The 20,201-nt window shown below is 36.3% G+C and overlaps 1 protein-coding gene across 2 annotated transcripts in view; it reads left to right on the top strand.

The window, feature by feature from the left end:
* The window catches only part of AXDND1 (axonemal dynein light chain domain containing 1), a 60,186-nt gene that overhangs the window by 13,709 nt on the left and 26,276 nt on the right, over nucleotides 1–20,201 (top strand). Inside the window, exons 7-16 of one of the 2 annotated variants that reach the window (XM_036273480.1) lie at nucleotides 687–743; nucleotides 2,194–2,296; nucleotides 3,887–4,008; nucleotides 6,930–7,070; nucleotides 7,751–7,855; nucleotides 12,997–13,117; nucleotides 15,427–15,528; nucleotides 16,599–16,762; nucleotides 17,505–17,574; nucleotides 19,700–19,934. In XM_036273480.1, coding sequence (XP_036129373.1) covers nucleotides 687–743; nucleotides 2,194–2,296; nucleotides 3,887–4,008; nucleotides 6,930–7,070; nucleotides 7,751–7,855; nucleotides 12,997–13,117; nucleotides 15,427–15,528; nucleotides 16,599–16,762; nucleotides 17,505–17,574; nucleotides 19,700–19,934 — 1,220 coding nt within the window. The remainder of the gene's footprint in view (nucleotides 1–686; nucleotides 744–2,193; nucleotides 2,297–3,886; nucleotides 4,009–6,929; nucleotides 7,071–7,750; nucleotides 7,856–12,996; nucleotides 13,118–15,426; nucleotides 15,529–16,598; nucleotides 16,763–17,504; nucleotides 17,575–19,699; nucleotides 19,935–20,201) is intronic. The other variant, XM_036273481.1, reaches the window with a different exon arrangement.

Genomic DNA, 20,201 nt, shown 5'->3' with positions numbered 1-20,201 from the left:
CGGGGACAAACTGCAACTGAGGCACACGCCCCCAGTGGGAACCGAACCCGGGTCTCTCTGGACCGCAGGCCAACGCTCTACTTGCTGAGCCAAACTGGCCAGGGCGAAAAGGCTATTTTTATTTTATTTATTTATTTATTTATTTATTTATTTTTTTATCCTCACCCGAGGACATTTTTTTCCATTTTTTGTTCAGGTAGAGTGGGAGGGAGAGAGAGGAATATATAGAGAGAAACATCGACGTGAAAGGAACACATCGAGTGGCTGCCTCCCGCACGACCGACCAGGGCCGGAGACAAACTGCAACCGAGGCACATGCTCTTAGCGGGAACCGAACCCGGGTCTCTCCGGACCGCAGGCAGATGCTCTAACCGCTGAGCCAAACCGGCCAGGGCCGAAAAGGCTATTTTTAAATGAATCAAGGAAATTTTCATATTGTGACCTATTAAGGAATGTGATTAAGGATCCTTTACTAAAAAAGTTCCAAATACGATAAATATCATTACACCTGTATCTGCAGATGTCTGAGACTATTTCAGTATGATATTGTGGGCAAAGTGGTGGACCTTTCTGATTATCTTCAAGCTTCTTCGTTCCTTAAGCTCTTAAGTTGATCATGTTGAGATATGTGATAAACGGGCCAGATAATTGTCTTAGAGTAACATTACTTGCCTTATTTATTGCAGCAAATATACTACTCTCCTCAAAGATAATGAAAACAGGCTATTGCTCTTCCCATCCATGTAAGTACAATTATTTTTTAAAGTGTTTCTTAGAAAGAATAACTATATACATTTATATCACTTTTTCTTGATACTTTATACATAACAAATATTAAAATGAGCCCTGGCCGGTTTGGCTCAGCGGTTAGAGTGTCGGCCTGTGGTCCAGAGAGACCCGGGTTCGGTTCCGGCTAAGGGCACATACCTCGGTTGCAGTTTGTCCCCGGCCCTGGTTGGGTCGTGAGGGTGGCAACCACTCAATATGTCCCTTTCACATTGATGATTCTCTCTCTCTCTCCCCCACTCTATCTGAACAAAATATATATACAAAAAAAAATTAAAATGACAGCAGAAACTCAAGAAAATAATTGCCCACAGTTCTATCATCCAATCAGTGTTTTCATTTGTCCAAATGCATATTTATTTTTTACATGTGTATAATATATAAGTACTATAAAATGCCCTTTTAAACAATTTTAAAATTATTTTTATTGTTTTTTAAATTTTGTTTTATTGTGGGAAGAACACAGTATGAGATCTACTCTCTTAACAAATTTTTAAGTGTGCAGTGCAGTGTTAGCTATAGGTATACAATGTTGTACAGCACATCCGTAGAACTTACTCACCTTGCATAACTGAAATTTGATGCCTGTTAATTAGCAATTTTCCATTTCCCTCTTCTGCCAGCCCCTGAAAACCACAATTCCACTCTATAATTCTATGCATTTGACTATTTTAGATGCCTCATGTAAATGGAATCACGCAGTATTGTCCTTCTGAAACTGGCTTACTTCACTTAGCGTGATATCCTCCGGCTTCATCCGTGTTGCTGTATGTGGCAGAAATTCCTTCTTTTTTAAGGCTGAATAATTTCTACTGTCTGTATATACCACATTTTCTCTATTCATTTATTCATCAATGGACATCTATGTTGTTTCCACATATTGTGACTAGTGCTGCAATGAATATGGAGGTGCTAATAATCTCTTTGAGATCCTGATTTCATTTCTTTTGGATGAGTATTCAGAGGGTAGGATTGCTGGATCATATATAAAATACTTTTATGTGCTACATTAACCATTAGTATTTCTCTATTTGCTGCAGTCTTTTTTGTTTTTTCCTCTTCTTTGTCCTTTTCTTCTCTTACATTGTGAAGTAACCAACAGTAATAGCCTGATGCTTATCTCTCCACATTTTTCCTATGTTCTTACAATCGTACACAATAGGTGAATAGAATTTTGGGGGGAGGGAGCATTATTTTCTTTTATGAAAGAAATCATACTATTTGCACTTTTTCTTTTTTTAAAAAACTGTATCCTAATATCCCTGTAGATCAATACTTACAAGTCTAATGCTTTAAGATACCATTTATGTTCCATAGTATATTCATTTTCTTTATACATATTCTTTTGTGATTTGAAGATGACCTATTGTAACACTGATTACTAAGACTGCCACCTTAATCTTTTAGGAAACCCAATAAAAGAGTAGAAGTGATCCAGCTGAATGATGTGATGGATGCGATGCTAGAGAGGGCTGGTGTGGAAAATCAGGAATACACAGGGCCCACCCAGGTAACTGTAAAGATCAGTGTGACCTAGTTAGTGATTACGGGCATACACTCTGGATGAAAGAATGCCTGGACTTTAATCCTGGCCCTGCCATTTATTAGCTGGTGACCCTGGGTAAGTCATTTAATGTATTTGTGCCTCAGTTTTCTCATCTGAAAATTAGAGATGTTAATAATATTTACCTCATAGGGTTGTTGCAGGAGATCAAATTACATAGTGAATGTAAAAGGCTGAGAACAGAACTTGGCATGTGGTAAACACTGTATAATTGTTAGCATTGTGCAGTTGATCCTTGAACAACATGGTTTTGAACTATGCAGTCCACTTATATGTGGGTTTTTTTCAGTAAATATATGTCTCTTATGATTTTCTTAATAACATTTTCTTTTATGTAGCTTACTTTATTGTAAGAATACAATATATGGTACATATAACATACAAAATATGTGTTAATTGATTGTTTATATTATTGGCAAGGCTTCTGGTCAACAGTAGACTATTAGTAGTTAAAATTTGGGGGAGTCAAAAGTTGCACATGGATATTTTTCATTGTGCGGGGGTTGGCACTCCTAACCCCTGAGTTGTTCCAGTGTCAACTGTATTATTATTACTATATTTCATTGAATATTAGGCACTATAGATTATAAGACCTTTATTATTTTATGTACCAATAAGAAAACACTGACAGTTAAGTTGTGCTTCTCTTCCACTTGTAATTTTTATTTTGTGCTTAATGAAAGGGCTCTTTCTGTCTTACATAGATATATTTTTTTTAATGATGACTATTTCTTTTTTGTTTTGTAAATTTTTATTTTTATAGAATTTGAAACATATACCTAAGGCACTCCTGTGTAACCTTTACCCAGATTCACCAACTGTTTACATTGTGCCCTATTTGCTTTATCATTCTCACTCCCTTTCTGCATATATCTATCAGTATAGTTTTTTTCTGAACCATTTTAGAGTAAGCTGGAGACATTGTGCCTTTTTACCACCAAACACATCTCAGGGTATATTTCCTATAGATGAGGACATTCTCTTACATATCCATAATACAGTTTCAAAATCAGGAAATTTAACATTGATATGATAGTCCAAATTCAAATTTATCAATTGTACCTGTTACGGCTTTTATAGCTATTTTATCCTCTCTTTCAGGATCCCAGGATCACACAGTGCTTTTATTTGTCAGTTTTCTTTAGACAGCTGTAATCTGAAACAGTTCTTTGTGTTTCTTGACCTTGCTGTTTGGGAGAGCACAGTCCCATTATTCTGTAGAATGTTTTTTAGTTTTGTTTTATCTGATGTGTAGTCATGATTAGATCCAGGTTTTGTATTTTGGCAGGAATAACATATTTGGCATCAAATTAACATGTGATACTGTGACCTTCTCAGTACAGCATATAAGGAGGTACAATGATTAGACACAGATTTTAAAAAGAAGAGATCACTTTTGTATATATATATTTATAACAGAAAATGTAACTGAAATAAATTAATCAAGGTGTTTCTACACATCCAGGGTGATTAACTCCTAAAATGGTTTTTACTGACAAAACCATAATAAATGCTAATTAACTTATCTTTTGCCAGATGCACAAACTGCTACATATACTGAAGAAGGAACAGACCATTTACAATACAGTGTTCCATGAACTTATTCGACAAGTCAGTGTAGACTGTGCAGATAGAGGAGAACTACTGTCCAAAATCAGGTGAGAACTGTTGTTGGAGTATTCAGTTTCCTTTTGAATTTTATATCAGAATTCTGTTTTTATCTTTGCTTCTGCGAAAATTGCAAAAGTACACTTCTCTGTCCTCTTGCTAATAAGGAACCTAATTGTATTTTTGTTATATTTCCTGTAATAAAAATGTAATAGTTGAGAACTTCCTTAAGGTGATTTCTGTTGAGATGTTTGATATTGTATTCTTTTATGATTGGGAGTGAACTGCTGTTTGAAATAGTGGGAAAAGTATAGATTCTGAAGACAGACTGGTCTGGTTTCAAATTCTCATCTGTGTATGACTTAGGTAAAAGTCTGAGCCTTATTTTTCTCATCTGTAAGTGAAGATACCAGCTACTGTGAAAATTTTCATTTGTTTATTTGGTCATTAATCAGTCAATAATATTTATTGAATATACTCAAGCACTAAGATGCTTCATAGGATTGTGGTGAGGTTTAAATGAGAGCACAGAATTAGGTGCTCAATACATATATTTGTTATAGATGATAATGATAAATACTGTTATTACTATAATTCTTCTTATGACATTGGCACTAAGAGAAATGGGAGAATTAGAATACTGGGTTCAGTTACATATCTGCAGTTTACTTTCCATAGAACCACAGGCATAGTATAAAATCTCTCTGAATATCTGTTTCTCCTGAATGAGCATTAATAATATAAATTTGCCCTATTTGTCCACTATCTGATTTATGGAAGCTAAGCTGCCCTGTCTGACAGTGCTGAGAAACTAGGAGCAAAGCCATTAATAAGAAACTGGTCAAGATTAGACATTAAGGACTAAGTTCTTGGAACACCGTCAAGAGCTAGAGAATGCTGCCCTGGCTTGTTTGGCTCAGTGATTAGAGCATCAGCCCAAGGACCAAAGAGTCACAGGTTTGATTTCGGTCAAAGGCACATCCTTCGGTTATGGTTCGGTCCTGGCCCCAGTCGGGGTCGTGCGGGAGGCAACCAGTTGATGTGTCTCTCTTGGATCGATGTTTCTCTCTCTCTCTCTCCCCTCCCACTCTATCGGAAGATAAGTGGAAAAATATCCTCGAGTCAGGATTAAAAAAATGAGCTAGAGAATGCCAAATTAGAATGAGGATAGGGACAACTAAAGTCTGAGTTGTCGATCTAAGAACAAGGCCAGGAGGGATAGATGAGGAATCATGGCAAAGGAACTAGATGACCTACAGTGTATCCAAACCTTCCCCTTATGAGGAGTAGGTGTAATGGAGAGTCTTCTAGGTATTTTTAGGAGTTAGCTTCTAGGGAACAAAATAGGGTGGAGTCCTATCCCAGGAAGTCTAAACAGAGAGACAGGCAGGTGAGTCAAAGCCAAAATCCTTTCAGAAACTAATTCCAAACTTCCAGGGATAGGATCAGAGTAGGTCTTCAAAACCAAGGATATAGAATAGGGTAAAGTTGGAGTGAGAATAGGCAATGAGGTTTCAGGGTGATTTCTGCAAACATTGACGTGTTGTGGAATGGTGAAACACTCAGTACGGCCAGGATAATCTAATGGCCAGCATTTTATTGTGGTAGGAGCTCTTTCGAAGGTCTAGGGGCAAACTTCAATGCGAAAGTCTTCTGTTGTCCTGAGCCTGGTATCTTACAGAGTCCTCCCTTTCACTTTAAGTGTTTAAATAAAGGATAAATAATTTTTTCTGTCTGTGGGTGAGAGATCAAACTAACTGACCATTCCAACTCGAACATATAATTCTGGAGTCTCAGGGTTAGGATATAATACCTCGATCACTTTTAATATAAATGAACACTGCTCAGTTACAGTATTTATAATTTGTCATCTGTGATCATTTCTAAATATTTTGTTTGTTTTTTATCCTCACTCGAGGACACTTTTTCACTTGTTGTTCAGATAGAGTGGGAGGGAGAGGGAGCGAGGGAAGGAAGGAGAGGGAGGGGGAGAGAGAGAGAGAGAGAGAGAGAGAGAAACATTTGTTTTTTATCCTCACCCGAGGACACTTTTTCACTTGTTCAGATAGAGTGGGAGGGAGAGGGAGGGAGGGAGGGAGGGAAGGAGAGGGAGAGAGAGAGAGAGAGAAAGGAACACATCAAGTGGCTGCCACCCGCACAACCCAACCAGGGCTGGGGACAAACTGCAACTGAGGTATGTGCCCTTAGGAGGAACCAAACCCGGGTCTCTTTGGACAGCAGGCCAATGCTCTAACCTTTGAAAACTGGCCAGGGCGGTCTTTGCTTATTTTAAACAGTGGGTACATTTTGCTTAGTTTGAGAAAAGTGGTTTTATTTTTATTTATTTATTTATTTTTAATTCCTCACCTGAGGATATTTTTCTACTTATTATCAGACAGAGTGGGAGGAAGGGAGGGGGAGAGAGAGATAGAGAGAAACATTGAGGTGATAGAGCCACATTGACTGGTTGCCTCCCGCATGACCTGACCAGGGCTAGGGATGAACCACAACCGAGGGTGTGCCCTTGCCAGGAATAGAATCCACGACTCATTGGTCCTCGGGCCGACACTCTAACCACTGAGCAAACCGGTCAGGGCAAGAAAAGTGGTTTTATTCATGAATTCAACTATTATAAAACTTCCACTATATTCAAGTCACTTTGTTAGATATTATACTATGTAAGACATATTTCCTATCCTCATAGAGTTTATAATTTAGAAGAAGGAACAAAAGTCCTTATTTTGTTTTATATCTCACATATTATATTCCAAGTAATTATGACTATGGTTAAAATTCTTCACAATTCATTCATTTGCATGAGCATAGTAGGAATATATAGTCCGGATCCCTTTCCTTTTTTATCTTTGTGTCCATTATTTTTTTTCTCTAACATTACTTTCTCTCTCAAATATATTTGTTCCTTTTTCCTTTTCTTCTGCATGATGTCTTCTTTTCCTTCTTTCTCATGCAGAGAGCGGTATGTACAAATGCTTGACCAGATTGCCCGGCAGATGATTGACTTCTACAAAGATTTGGTAACTCAGCGAGTGATGGACCAGCGCATTTTACAAGAATTGTACAATTTTAAGACTGTTATTGAGGAACTAACCAGGTAAAAACTGTGATTATCATAAACACAAAACAAAAGTCAAAGCCATGTCTCTAAAGCCATGTTCTCTTTTCATGTTTAGCAAGAGAAGGGAAAAAACTGGATATAGATATAGATGTAGATATAGTTATAGAGACATAGGTTATACAGATGAACACAAAACTAGGGCTCCGTGTATATTTAATAGGGAAAAAGATCTGGTTCTTCCTTCTAAGATAGAGATGTTTATCTTAATCAGGTTTACAGAGCAAGTGCCTTCATTATGGATGTTAAGGTTCGAATGACAAGAGAATAAGCATTATATAGCAATCAAGGCTAGTGATCACCTAAACTCATAGCAAGATAATTAGTGGCAAGAATGAAAGGGTAGGACAGGCATGTCAGAGGGTAGGATAGGGCAGCCTGGAAGCCTTGCCTGTCAGCATCTGCCTTCACTCTGCACTGCAGGATCCCCCTCATCTTCTTTCTGCCTCTTCCAGCCAGCCTGACTCCATTGCCAAACCTGGCAAGATTCCATCCATAGGTACACTAGGTCTATTGATTTGGTTTGTAAGGTGGAAAAACTAGGAAGAGATGTATACATGATAACTGAGAAGATTCCCAAGTATAAATCTGATTTTTCTGCATAGAAACTTTTGGGAAATCTTCAACTATGTTTATAAAATTCCTTTGCTTTATTTCAGGGAGCTGTGTTTGGTTCGGGCACATGACATGAAATTAACAAAGGAAGCAGAGAAGGCCCACAGGGATTTGGCAGAAGCTCTTTTAGATGCTGAAAAGAATGCCAAGTAAGTTATCACATGTTAGCCATTATGTCATATTTGCTTCACACTTTATTTCGAAATTTTATAGAAACATTAGAAATATTTTTTTTATTACAACAGTGTAAAGTGCATCACATATATTAACTCCTCTGGGAACTGTTGTAATGCACATCTTGTAAATGTCTAACGTCTACTTGGGTGAGAGTTTTCCAAGAGTGTATACCTAGAAGTGAAATTATTGCATCATATAATATGTATAACCACCCTGGCCAGTTTGGCTCAGCGGTTAGAGTGTCGGCCTGTGGTCCAGAGAGACCTGGGTTCAGTTTCTGCTAAGGGCGTGTACCTCGGTTGCAGTTTGTCCCCGGCCCTGGTTGGTTGTGCGGGTGGCAGCCACTCGATGTGTCCCTTTCACGTCGATGTTTCTCTCTCTCTCTCTCTCTTCCTCTCTCTCCCTCCCACTCTGTCTGAACAAAAAAATGGAAAAATGTCCTCAGGAGAGGATTAAAAAAAAAAGTATAACCTTGTCTTGCTAGTTGTTGCCAAATATTCCACAGAGTAGTTGTACTGGTATATATCCTCTCATCAGTATATATATGTAAGAGTTCCCTTTTGCCCATATCTTATTAATTAGATGGGTATGAAAAGATATCTGGTTTTTGTTTGCATTTTCCTAATTAGTAGTATGAGTCTAGTTTTTTGGGAGGGGATTTTAGTGAATCTACTATAGTCTTAATGTTTTATTCTGTTTTGGGGGTTAGCACATTTTTTTCTGTAAAGGGTCAAATAGTGAAATATGGTTTCCGATACAACTACTCAGTCAACTCTGCCTTTGTAATACATGCCATTGTAATGCAAAAGCAGCTAAGGACAATACCAAAACATGGCTGTGTTCCAATAAATCTGTATTTGAATTTATAATACTTTCATGTGTCAGTGAAATATTCTTCTTCTATTGTTAAAAATATAAAAAGTGAAATTAAATATGTGAAAAATTGAAAATATAAAATTCTTAGCTCATGTACTATACAAGAAACAAGTAGTGGGTTAGATTTAATCCACAGGCCATATAGATTGCTGACCTCTATTTTATTTCATTTTCTTTCAGAATTCTGCTTACTAGAATCTATTGGGTATATATCAAAAGATATGTCTGATTGCATTTTTAATTGATTTAAAATATTATCATAGAAGCAGTATATGTACCTTATAAGAACATTGGAAAATACAAACAAAAATGAATAAAAAATATTATAGTCACATCACCCGTAGATTATTGCTGTAAATATATTAGTGTATATTCTTATGGATATTTTTTCTATGTACATGTGAATACATGCATTTTTTAAACCAAAATATTTATAAACTATTATATAGCCTATTTTTTAAATCAACAATCTCTACCTATTTCAGTAAATTTTTACTTTGTAAATTACCCAGGTCATATTGAAATTTTAGTAATTATTTCCAAAATGTATTTTGCATTTGCTTGTCCAAACTTGTATTCAATCTAGGGGCATACACTCATCTTGTTTTATGTCCTTTTTAATCCAGCATAATCCTCTGATTTTTAAAAAAATTTGTTGAAGAGTGATTATATGTTTCAAATGTCAAGAAAAATACAAATACCCTGGCCGGTTTGCTCAGTGCTTAGAGCATCAGCCTTTGGATCAGAGTCACGGGTTCAATTCCGGTCAAGGGCACGTGCCTCAGTTGCAGTTTGGTCCCTGGCCTTGGTTGGGGTTGTGCAGGAGGCAACCAGTCAATGTGTCTCTCACATCAATGTTTCTCTCTCTCTCTCTTCTTTCCACTCTATCTGAAGATAAAAATGGAAAAATATCCTTGGGTGAGGATTAGAAAAAGAAAAAAGAAAAATACAAATGTATATAAAATCTGAATTCAAAAATAGATTCTTAGTTTTATTCTAATTTATTTTTTAATTGAATGAGAGGGGGGGTACCTTGATCATTTTTTGCCTACTGAATGTACTACTATTTTGTATAGCTGATTCACCCTGCTTATCTTAGTAGATAACTGTACTAAACGTTGTCTTCTATCCTCATACATATCTCTGATACTATATCTCCATCCTCTTTCTGAGCTGATGACCTTGCTTTATCAAAAGAAGCAACCAGGTGGGTACTGGAAATACTGGGGAACACTTTGTAAAGTACATGATTGTCTAACCACTACGCTGTACACCTGAAACTAATACAAGATAATGCCGAATGTAAACTGTAATTGAAAATATTTTTTAAAAAGTAAAAGGCAGAAGCAAACAGAAGTTGACTCAAGCTCTCAACCCTACATCTACCCACCTGCCTGCTTCTGGGCTCACATATTCTACCTTTCCTTCTCTTAACTGGATGAACTGTCTCCTCCTTTCTAAGGCCAGCCTCGCTATTTGTCTACTAGTATATTCCCTCTTACCTACCTGAGATATTTTCAGCAATTATTCCCTGATTCTCTTGTATCATTAATTTTTCCCTCTCTACCTAATTAGTTTCATCAGATACAAATATGCTATAATTACTCCCATCTTAAAAACAACCAAAAAGAAAAACAAGCAAATAAACTCCCAAGTCTCTTAGGACCACATATTCCCTTCTAGCTATTGAACCTACTCTAATCAGGTTTCCTTCCCACCACTCCACCAAAATGCATTTGTCAGAGTCACCAGTACTTTCATATTGTTAAGTTCAAAGATCAGTTCTCCTTTAACTTGACTTAACCAGCAGCATTAGTCATAATTGACCAGCTGCTCTTACTGGAAACAATGTCTTTTAGTATATTATATTCTCCTCCTACTTTTCTGTCAGCTCCTTCCTACTCATATCCCTTATACATTTCTTTTCATCTCGCTGGTTTCTAAACGTTGGAGTGCTCATTCCTTGGATCTTTTCTCTCTGTACTCACTTCTTAAGTGAATCCATTCGGATTCCTGGATTTCAATGCCTTCATCTGTATACTCTCAACTCACAAATTTATATCTCCAGCTTTAACCTTCTCCACAGATTTGTGTCTTCAGCTTCAAACTTCTCCCTGAATTCTAGACTTGTATATTCAACAGCCTTAACATGTCTATTTAGATGCCTAACATTCCTAAACTGAATTCTTGTTCTTCCCCCAAATCTACTCCTCTAATACTCTTTTCGAATTTCAACTTCATTCTTCATGATTAGAAACCTTTGATAATACTTTTTGCTGATAATTTATTACTTTATTGATAATTTGGAAAATATAGAAACACATAAATAAGGAAATAAAGAGCATTCACAATTCGTTCTCTTAGAGTTAATTACTATTAATATTTTGATATATATTTTCTATGTACTTTTGATAAACATGAGATCAAATTGTACAATTTTATCATTTGGGTTTTCTCATAACACAAAAAAATGTTCCATGTACCAAAATATTAAGAGCATGATCTTTAGTTAGCTGGAGAGTATTTTCATCATAGAGCTACATCATAATTTTGTTTGGCCAATCCCTCATTGTTGGACTGTGAGTTTGTTTCTGATTTTTTTTCTTTGCTGTTTGCTCTTTTACAAATCGAGGTCTAACTTTCAGACAGTGAAGTGCACAGATCTTAAGGGTACAACTTATGAATTTTTATATTTGTATTCACCTGTGTGACACGTAGGGTGATTACTTTTTCCTCAGGTAATTGAACAAATAGAAGCCTCCAAATAGAAGGAGGCTTCAGGAACTGATGCCGGTGGTTCCTTACTTTCAGCAAAATTGAAAAAATTCTGTTTTGCTGACTTTGAATTCTTTTTTTTTTTTTTATCCTCACCCGAGGACATTCTTGCAATTTTTGTACAGATAGAGTGGGAGGGAGAGAGAGAGAGAGAAACATTGACGTGAAAGGGACACATCGAGTGGCTGCCACCCACATGACCGACCAGGGCCGGGGACAGACTGCAACCGAAGTACGTGCCCTTAGCGGGAACCGAACCCGGGACTCTCCAGACCGCAGGCCAACGCTCTAACCGCTGAGCCAAACCGGCCAGGGCAGACTTTGAATTCTTATAGCAAAGTTAATATTCCATAGAAGGATGCATTTAAAAAGGTTTGTCAAATGCTTCTATTCATTTTACTACTTCTGTGTTTATATTTAATCTCAGAAAGGCTTTTAATTCTGAGAAACTTCCATGTAAGTTAGAAGGAAAAGGTGCGTTCTGGTAAACATGAAGAAAAAATAATTAAGAAAAAGATAATTATACTTAAGCTTTTGGTTAGTAGGTAGGTAATTTCTTTAAATCTTATATAATTATATATAATTTGAAAATATAGTTGCTCACAACAATTGGGCTTTGTGCCTCTAGTAAAGAATCCTAATTCTATGAGAAATAAAAGCTTAACAATAACACTGCTGTATTATTATTATTTTTTTTTTCAAAGACATGAAACTTTATTGCAGTCACTTAATACTTGGTGTTAACATTATTTCCCAACAGAAAAGAAAAGAGTATCTGGACTGTCTCCAGGTTGCCCCCACAGAAAAACCACAATCTATGGTTATCAGAAACTAGTTGGTAAATTAAAATATTGTAGCAACTTTTCAAAATCTTCGTTTTCATGATTCTCTTAAGAGCATCATCTCCATGTCAAAGGATTCACTCTGAGGCTGATGAAACCTGGTTGAATGACCTCATCGTCTTCTGAAGAACCTTGGGTTCCAGCAGAAGGAGGGCAGATTGGACTGGAACTCTGTGGGGACACCCAGGATATGGAGGGCACTCAGAATTTTTGCTGAGTTGCAGTCACACGGGCCGGTGGCCATCTTGCTCCTTCCCGGAGCTCTGGGGAGAAGCAGCAGCCCCTCCCTCGGAGATCTATATTATTGCTACTTGTATTCTGAAGTTTTCATTAGTTATAGTGTTATACTATTGGAATACTGTATTGGGAAAATTCTAGTAAATGAATATGATGAAAAGTATTTAGAGCAGAGAACAATATATTGAACTTTTTACTTTAAGACTTTGTAAGATTTGTGAATTTTTTTTCAATTTCTACTGTATATTGCTGTTAATATGTCCAGCAATTATACCATAATTACCTTATGATGAGTTTGAAAGGAACAACTTGCCTTTATTAAAAACAAACTTCTTTTTAAAAAACGTTTGTCCAATATAGCTGTTTCTTAATTTTTCTTTTAGAATTATAGAAGAATACCATGACTTATATACACTACAGAGAGGAAGGATGGAGAATGATATTAAACAATTAATGGCAGAAAAAGATATCTGGAGCTCAGCCACATATGATTTGGCTCTAAAGGTTGGTTCATCTAGAGTCATAACTCAGACTCTTTTTTGTCTGGATAAAGTTTCACTTTACAAATTTCAGTTAGACAAAAAGTAAAAAAATGAAGATGCATATTTAATTGATGAATAATGTAGATATTATGGACCTTAGAAACGGAAAGGTACATTTTTTTGTTTCTTTTTCTACTAGCAATAAACTAGGAAATGTAGTTCTTATTTTTTCACATAATGTAACAGTACTAGGATCACCAGGTATCTCACTTTGGTTCTATTACTTTGGTACCCAAGCTGACAACTGAATTGAAATATGGCAGCCAGTCTTGGCCAGTGTGGCTCAGTTCGTTGGTGGTGTCCCGTGCACCGAGAGGTTGCTTGTTTGATTTGCTTCCCAGTTGACATACATGTCTGGGTTTCAGGCTTTGTCCCAGGTATGGTTGTGCAGGAGGCAGCCAATTGATGTTTTTCTTTCACGTCGATGTTTCTCTTTCTCTGTTCCTCTACCTTCCTCTCTCTCTAAAAATTTATTTAAAAAAAGAAAAGAAATATGGCAGCTTGGGAACCATTATAGTAATGCTTTAGAGAAATAGCAAAGTCCCACAATATTCTATTTTTCTAAAGTGTTTGTTGTTTGGTTGCCTAGTCTCACATCTAGGACTTGAAATATAAATAGCAAATTATGATCCAAAACAGATTTACATTTTTGTCCAATTTTCCTCTGGAATGATCAGACCTCATCCAGGACACACTGTTCTATCCTGATCCAGAATTCTATTTATTTATTTATTTAAATATTTTTTTCTTTATTGATTTTAAAGAGAGGAAGGGAGCGGGAGAGAGAGTTAGAAACATTGATGAGAGAGAACATCGATTGGCCACCTCCTGCATGTCCCCACTGGAGATTGGGCCCACAACCTGGGCATGTGCCCTGACCGGGAATTGAACAGGCGACCTCTTAGTGCATAGGTTGATGCTTACTTAACCAGTGAGCCACACTGGCTGGGCCTGATCCAGAATTTTAAAAGGGACATCATCACGTCCAGAGGAAATAATCATGATATATATATATATATATATAAACAAATATGGTAGCTAGGCATGTTCAGTAGGAGAAATAAGACCAATGAATTCCCTTGCTCTAGAAATATTTAAATAGTAGAGAACCCTGCCAGAGGGTTCTGTAAAAGAATACTTTGATTTGATGGGTCTTTGTGTTAGATCACCCTTAAATTCCTTTCCAACAGGAAATGACTGCCAGCATGTCAACCCCCTGAAAATAAGGAATTTATTTTTTTGTTTATAACTATAAGCACAGTGTCTAGAGCAGTCATTCACTGAATGACTATATAATTTATTTAGTATATCACTGGTTCTCAAAGTGTGGTCCAAGGACCTGCTGGAGGTCTATGAGACTTTTTCATGAGGTTAAAACTAGTTTTACCATAATACTAAGATGTTATTTGCCTTTTTAACTCTCCTTCTCACATGAGTATACAGTGAATTTTTTTTTGAAGCTACATGGTATGGGATATTGCAATAGATTGAATGCAGAAGCATATATGAGAATTCAGCTCTGTTCTGTTAAAGAGACTTGTAAAAATGTAAAACCATGGTGCTCTTTTCACTAATTTTTTTTTCATAAAAATAATATTTATGTTGCCCTGGCCGGTTTGGCTCAGTGGTTAGAGTGTCGGCCTGCGGTCCTAAGAGACCCGGGTTCAGTTCCCGCTAAGGGCATGTACCTCGGTTGCAGTTTGTCCCCGGCCCTGGTTGGTTGTGCAGGTGGCAGCCACTCGATGTGTTCCTTTCACATCGATGTTTCTCTCTCTCTCTCTCTGTTCCTCTCTCTCCCTCCCACTCTACCTGAACAAAAAATGGAAAAATGTCCTCGGGTGAGGATAAAAAAATTTTAAAAAATGGTACTATAGAATAATATTTATGTTAACATATATTTATTATAATGGTATATTTAAGTCAATTAACAAGTATAGATTTTGAAATAATTTCAGTTTTAATTTCCAATAGAGTAAATATCAGTAGATATAATCATATACAGAAAAGCTCTTTAAAGTTCTCAATAATTATTAAGAGTGTAAAGGGTTTTTGATATCAAATTGTGAGAGAACCTCTGCTATATACTATACTCCAATTTGGTTGCAGTTTAGTAGTTTTAGATAACATGAATTTGTGATTCAAACTAGTTCATGATTTATATAAGAAATTATGATTGAGATAATGATTGATGTGAAATTGGTTTGAGTTTAATAAATTTCAGTGGTTTGTTAATGATACAGCTTTTTAATTTTAGTCCTTTTTTTAAAATAGGTAATTGAAAGAAATAGAGTCATATTGGCTAAGAGACTTTACCTCAATGAAAAAGGCTGGAGCAGATATGCTAAGCATTTCATCATACTGCTGTCAAACAGGGTAAACCTCATTTCCCTTAAATTATGGAAAAGAGACTCCAGCTGTTAAGGGTTGAGACAATAAGAAGGCTTTGCTAAATTTATAGATTAAAATTTAAATATAGTTTTGTATTTGTGCTTTATTATGGGAGGGATGAAAAATCTAAGGAAAGGTGAATAAAGGCTCTTCTTTATATTTGTTTCCTATCCTAATTAAAGAAAGTTAAGCAATTTAAATTAATAAAACTGTAAATGTTATTTATAGTTACTCTATATATTAATACACACATATATTAATTTAAAAAAAATTAATCTCAACTAGATTAAATAGCATTCCCTGAGGTTACACAGCCAATTAAATGTCTAAGATTCACATTTGGTTCTGTTTGGCTTTGAAATCTCTGTTCTTTCCAATGTATTGCACTACTTCCCATGAAAGTTTTATGGGGGAAATTGGGCTGTTGTCGAAAAGGAAATATATCTTGTCTCTAATACTTTGTGCCATGGAAAATCTACCACCAAAGGGACTCTATAGTAGTGTCACTGAAAATATTTTAAAAGAGGAATATATATAGACACACACACACACACACACACACATTTTAGAGAGAGAAAGGAAGGGGGAGAGAGAGGGAGAGACATCAATGTGAGAAACATCCATCAGCTGCCTCCTGCACACCCCCTACTGGGGATCAAGCCCGCAACCCAGGCATGTACCCTGACCAGGAATCGAACCAGGACCTCTCAGTCCATGGGATGACACTCAGTCCACTGAGCCACACTGGCTAGGCGAGGAATATATTTTTAATTTTTAATCTATTTTCTTTAAAAAAATTTTTTTCTTTATTTTAGAGAGAGAGAGAAACATCGATGAGAGAGAACATTTATTGGCTGCCTCCTGCATGCCCCCCCTGGGGATTTGGCCCACAATCTGGGAATCAAACCCAAGACCACACCGGCTGAGCTAATTTTTTATCTATTTTCTATGGATGACTCTAGTATTACAATATGAATGATGGCCTGGTGTGTGCTAATAACTATTTGTTATATGAATCAATGAATAAGTGGTTTGATTCCAAACATTTTATCTAGGACACTTCAGACCTTGCGATGTTACAGAAGTTGACACATAAATGGACAGACTTAGTGAGTAAATTTAGACATGAAGTGGAAGGAAATGAAGAGTCTACAAGGAAGAAATTGCAAATTGTTAAGGATGGCCTTATGAAATGGCAGCAGTTCTTCAGAGATAATAAGTGAGCCTCTAAGAATCTTGTTTTTCTGATTATATTAACATTGATTTTGGTAAGGTAACAAGCAACCCCTACAAGGGCACAATCCTTTTAGGAACTTGAATGGTCTTACGGTTTCTAGTGCTAATCATCTTGGTAGTCCATCCTGATTCCTCTGTCTGTCTGCTGCTACTTCTGTTTAAAGTCCAACTCTTTCTTTTGTTTCTTTCCTCTTTACTATTAGCGAACTTGAATACTGTATGGCTCTATCTGCAAATTCTGTAGCATAGTGCATGTGCAGAGAAATGGAATCAGTGGATGGCAGTTTTAAGGAAGAGGCTGCCTATCACGTAGCAAAGTCTAGGCTGGATAACCAAATCATAGCCAAAGTTAGTGGGAATCTATACTTTGAATGCAGGCTAGACTCAACACATTTTGGTACCATTTCCGTTTAAAATTGAGAACAGTGGTTTCAGTTTTTCACATCACAGAGGGAGAGGGGGAGGGGGAGGGGGAGGAGGGAGGGGGAGGGAGAGGAGCATCGATGTGATAGACACATTGACTGGTTACCTCCCACACAACCCTGACCAGGGCTGAGGACCGAACTGCAACCAAGGTATGTGACCTTGATGGGAATAGAACCTGTGACTCTTTGGTCTGCAGGCTGATGCTCTAACCCTCTGAGCCAAAACCGGCCAGGGCTGATTTTATTTCTTTATATCTTGTTCTGAGACCCTGCTCTTTGTCTTTTTCCTTCTTTCAATAGAAAATGTGTATCCCCTGATAAAGGAAATATATTTGAATCAGTTCTTCCAGACTTCAAGCTGTGGCTAAAGGTAAGACTTTCTAATAAATAGCATGATAATCAAAATACTTGCCACTCCTCACCTCCAATCGAGTCACATCTCAATCTTTAACAATGCTTTACTAACCCTGGCAAGTTTGGCTCAGTGGTTAGAATATTGGCCCTTGGACCAAAGGGTCGTGGGTTTGATCCCCAGCCCAGTTGGGGTCATGTGGGAGGCAACCAATTGATATGTCTCTCTCAAATTGATGTTTCTCTCTCTCTCTCATTCTCTTTCCCTTCCCTCTCTAAAAATCAATGGAAAAAATATCCTCAGGTGAGGATTAACAACAAAACAACAATAACAAAAATAATGCTTTACTAAATTTTATGAAAGACAAGGAAAAAAGCAAGACTACAGGGGCTTTAAAATATGCTTAAATATTTTATTTTCAGTTCTATTTTAGATTTTTGGGTCAAATAAAGTTAGGCTGTAAGAAAAAAAATGGGAAAAGATACTTGGGTAGTCAGGAGGGTAGTTCTGATTCTTTCCTCTAATTATCAGATGTAGTAACATTTGTGCTTCTCCAGGATTTTGTCTTAAGAACAAATTGGACTTTTAAAATTAATAATATCTTTTTTTAAATCCTGGTAAAATTTACATAATATAAAATTTATCATTTTAATCACTTTAAGTGTATAGTTCAGTGACAGTAAGTACATTTACACTGTTAAGCAACCATCACCACCATCCATCACCAAAACTTTTTTATCTTCCCAAACTCAAACTCTACTCATTAAACACTAACTCCCCCATTTCCTCCTTCCCTGGTCCTGGCAATCACCACTCTACTTTCAGTCTCTCTGAATTTGACTATTCTAGGCACCTCACATAAGTGGAAACATTTAGATTAGGACTGACTACCTTTTTTCAGCGTGATGTTTTTAAGGTTTGTTCATGTTGTAACGTGTCAAATTTCCTTCCTTTTCAAGGCTGAATAATATTCCATTGTTTGTATATACCACATTTTGTTTATTGAAAACATCTTTTTAAGTGTTTGAGGTATGAAAATAGGTTTTATTAATCAAATTACTATCATGTTACAGTAGTTTGACAGAGGAAAATATGTAAGATACTGACAGTCCTCCAAAGTGAATATCAAACTTATGACCTGATGAAATCTCATCCAGATCCCAGGAAGCTATTTTCTTTTCTTTTGGAATGACTTGGGCAGAATATTCTCAGAATTGAAGATGTTTGTTGCCATATACAAATATAGCTAGTTTAGTGACTTGTTGATTTTTTTACTGTTTATCTGGCAATTATAACATTGCTTAGATAAAATCGAAAGAAATGATGCTTCTTCATTTACTAGGAATAATAATAACTCTCATTCATTAAACACTCTGTTAGGCTAACAGTGCTTTCCATACTTACTTTACTCTTCATGGCAGTCACATGATGCAGGTTTTATAATCCCCTTCTCACAGATGTGGAAAGTGAAGCTTAGAAGTGTTCAGTAAGTTGCCTAAGTTACCTATAAATGGTAAATGGTTGAATCAGAATTTAAGTCCATGTCTCTCCAACTCCAAAAATCCTACCCTTAATGCTCTGCAACATAGCTTCCTTGTAATGGTCACTCCTACTGAAACGTGGGTGATTTGATTCCATTATCTGAGTCACAGATAATGGCAAACTTTACATAGAAATTGTACTTTATTTTTTTCTACAAATATTTATTGATATGCTGAACTTGGGGTTAGACAGACCAATAAAACATGAATAAAAAACAACTATTACATTTTGGAAACTTCCCCAGTCTAGTAGGGATCATGTAAACAGATTATATCCTTACCAAACAATGGCCCCCGAATAATATAGTAATTAAACATGTTCAGCTCTCTGGGACTTAATTGCTGGTCATGAATTTTTACCCATGTAGGATTTAAGATAATTATTTTCATCCTGATAAGCCATGGATTATTTTATAGGGTAGCAAATTAATTTAAATTCACTTAAATTTGAAAATAAAATGTATGTCATAGGAGTAAATGGTATAAACAAATAATAATAGGATATTTAACTCCAAAATAATTGAAATAAAGATCTGGGTTGACTTTGATGAAATCATTAATGGATAATTTGCTAATTTCTTTACCTCACCTTCACTCTCTAGACACTGAATGAAGATAGAGACAAGTTTACTGGGGATTTTCTAGTGGCAAAATATGATTCTCTCAAGATCATTAAATATTTGCAAGAAAACTGGTCAGATATTGGGCTTGGGATATTTCGTCGCCATAAAAGTATGGACGGGGAGATACCACCAGAACAGCAGCAGATGGAGGAAATTATAAAAAGCATAGGAAGACTTTACAAAGAATTTGAATTAAGAATAAATGGGGATAATGGTAAGAAAAAAACTGATAATTAGATTGCTTGACATAAAAGATTTTAATAGTATTTTCAATACAATTAATATTTAAAATCAAGATAATACATGAATATAGTTTTAGAAATGAAGCAAAATAAACCATTGAGCATCACTTTATTGAGATATAATTCGTACAATACATTTCAGCTGTTTAAAATGTACAATTTGATACAATCCCCAGAAGAGTGGGGGAGGAGAGAGAAACCACAGAACTTTTATGCATGTATGCATGAACAATGGACAT

Source organism: Molossus molossus, unplaced genomic scaffold (genome assembly GCF_014108415.1).
Source record: "Molossus molossus isolate mMolMol1 unplaced genomic scaffold, mMolMol1.p scaffold_m16_p_20, whole genome shotgun sequence".
NCBI classification, from domain to species: Eukaryota; Metazoa; Chordata; class Mammalia; order Chiroptera; family Molossidae; genus Molossus; species Molossus molossus.
This window is presented reverse-complemented; position numbering and strand designations above follow the sequence as displayed.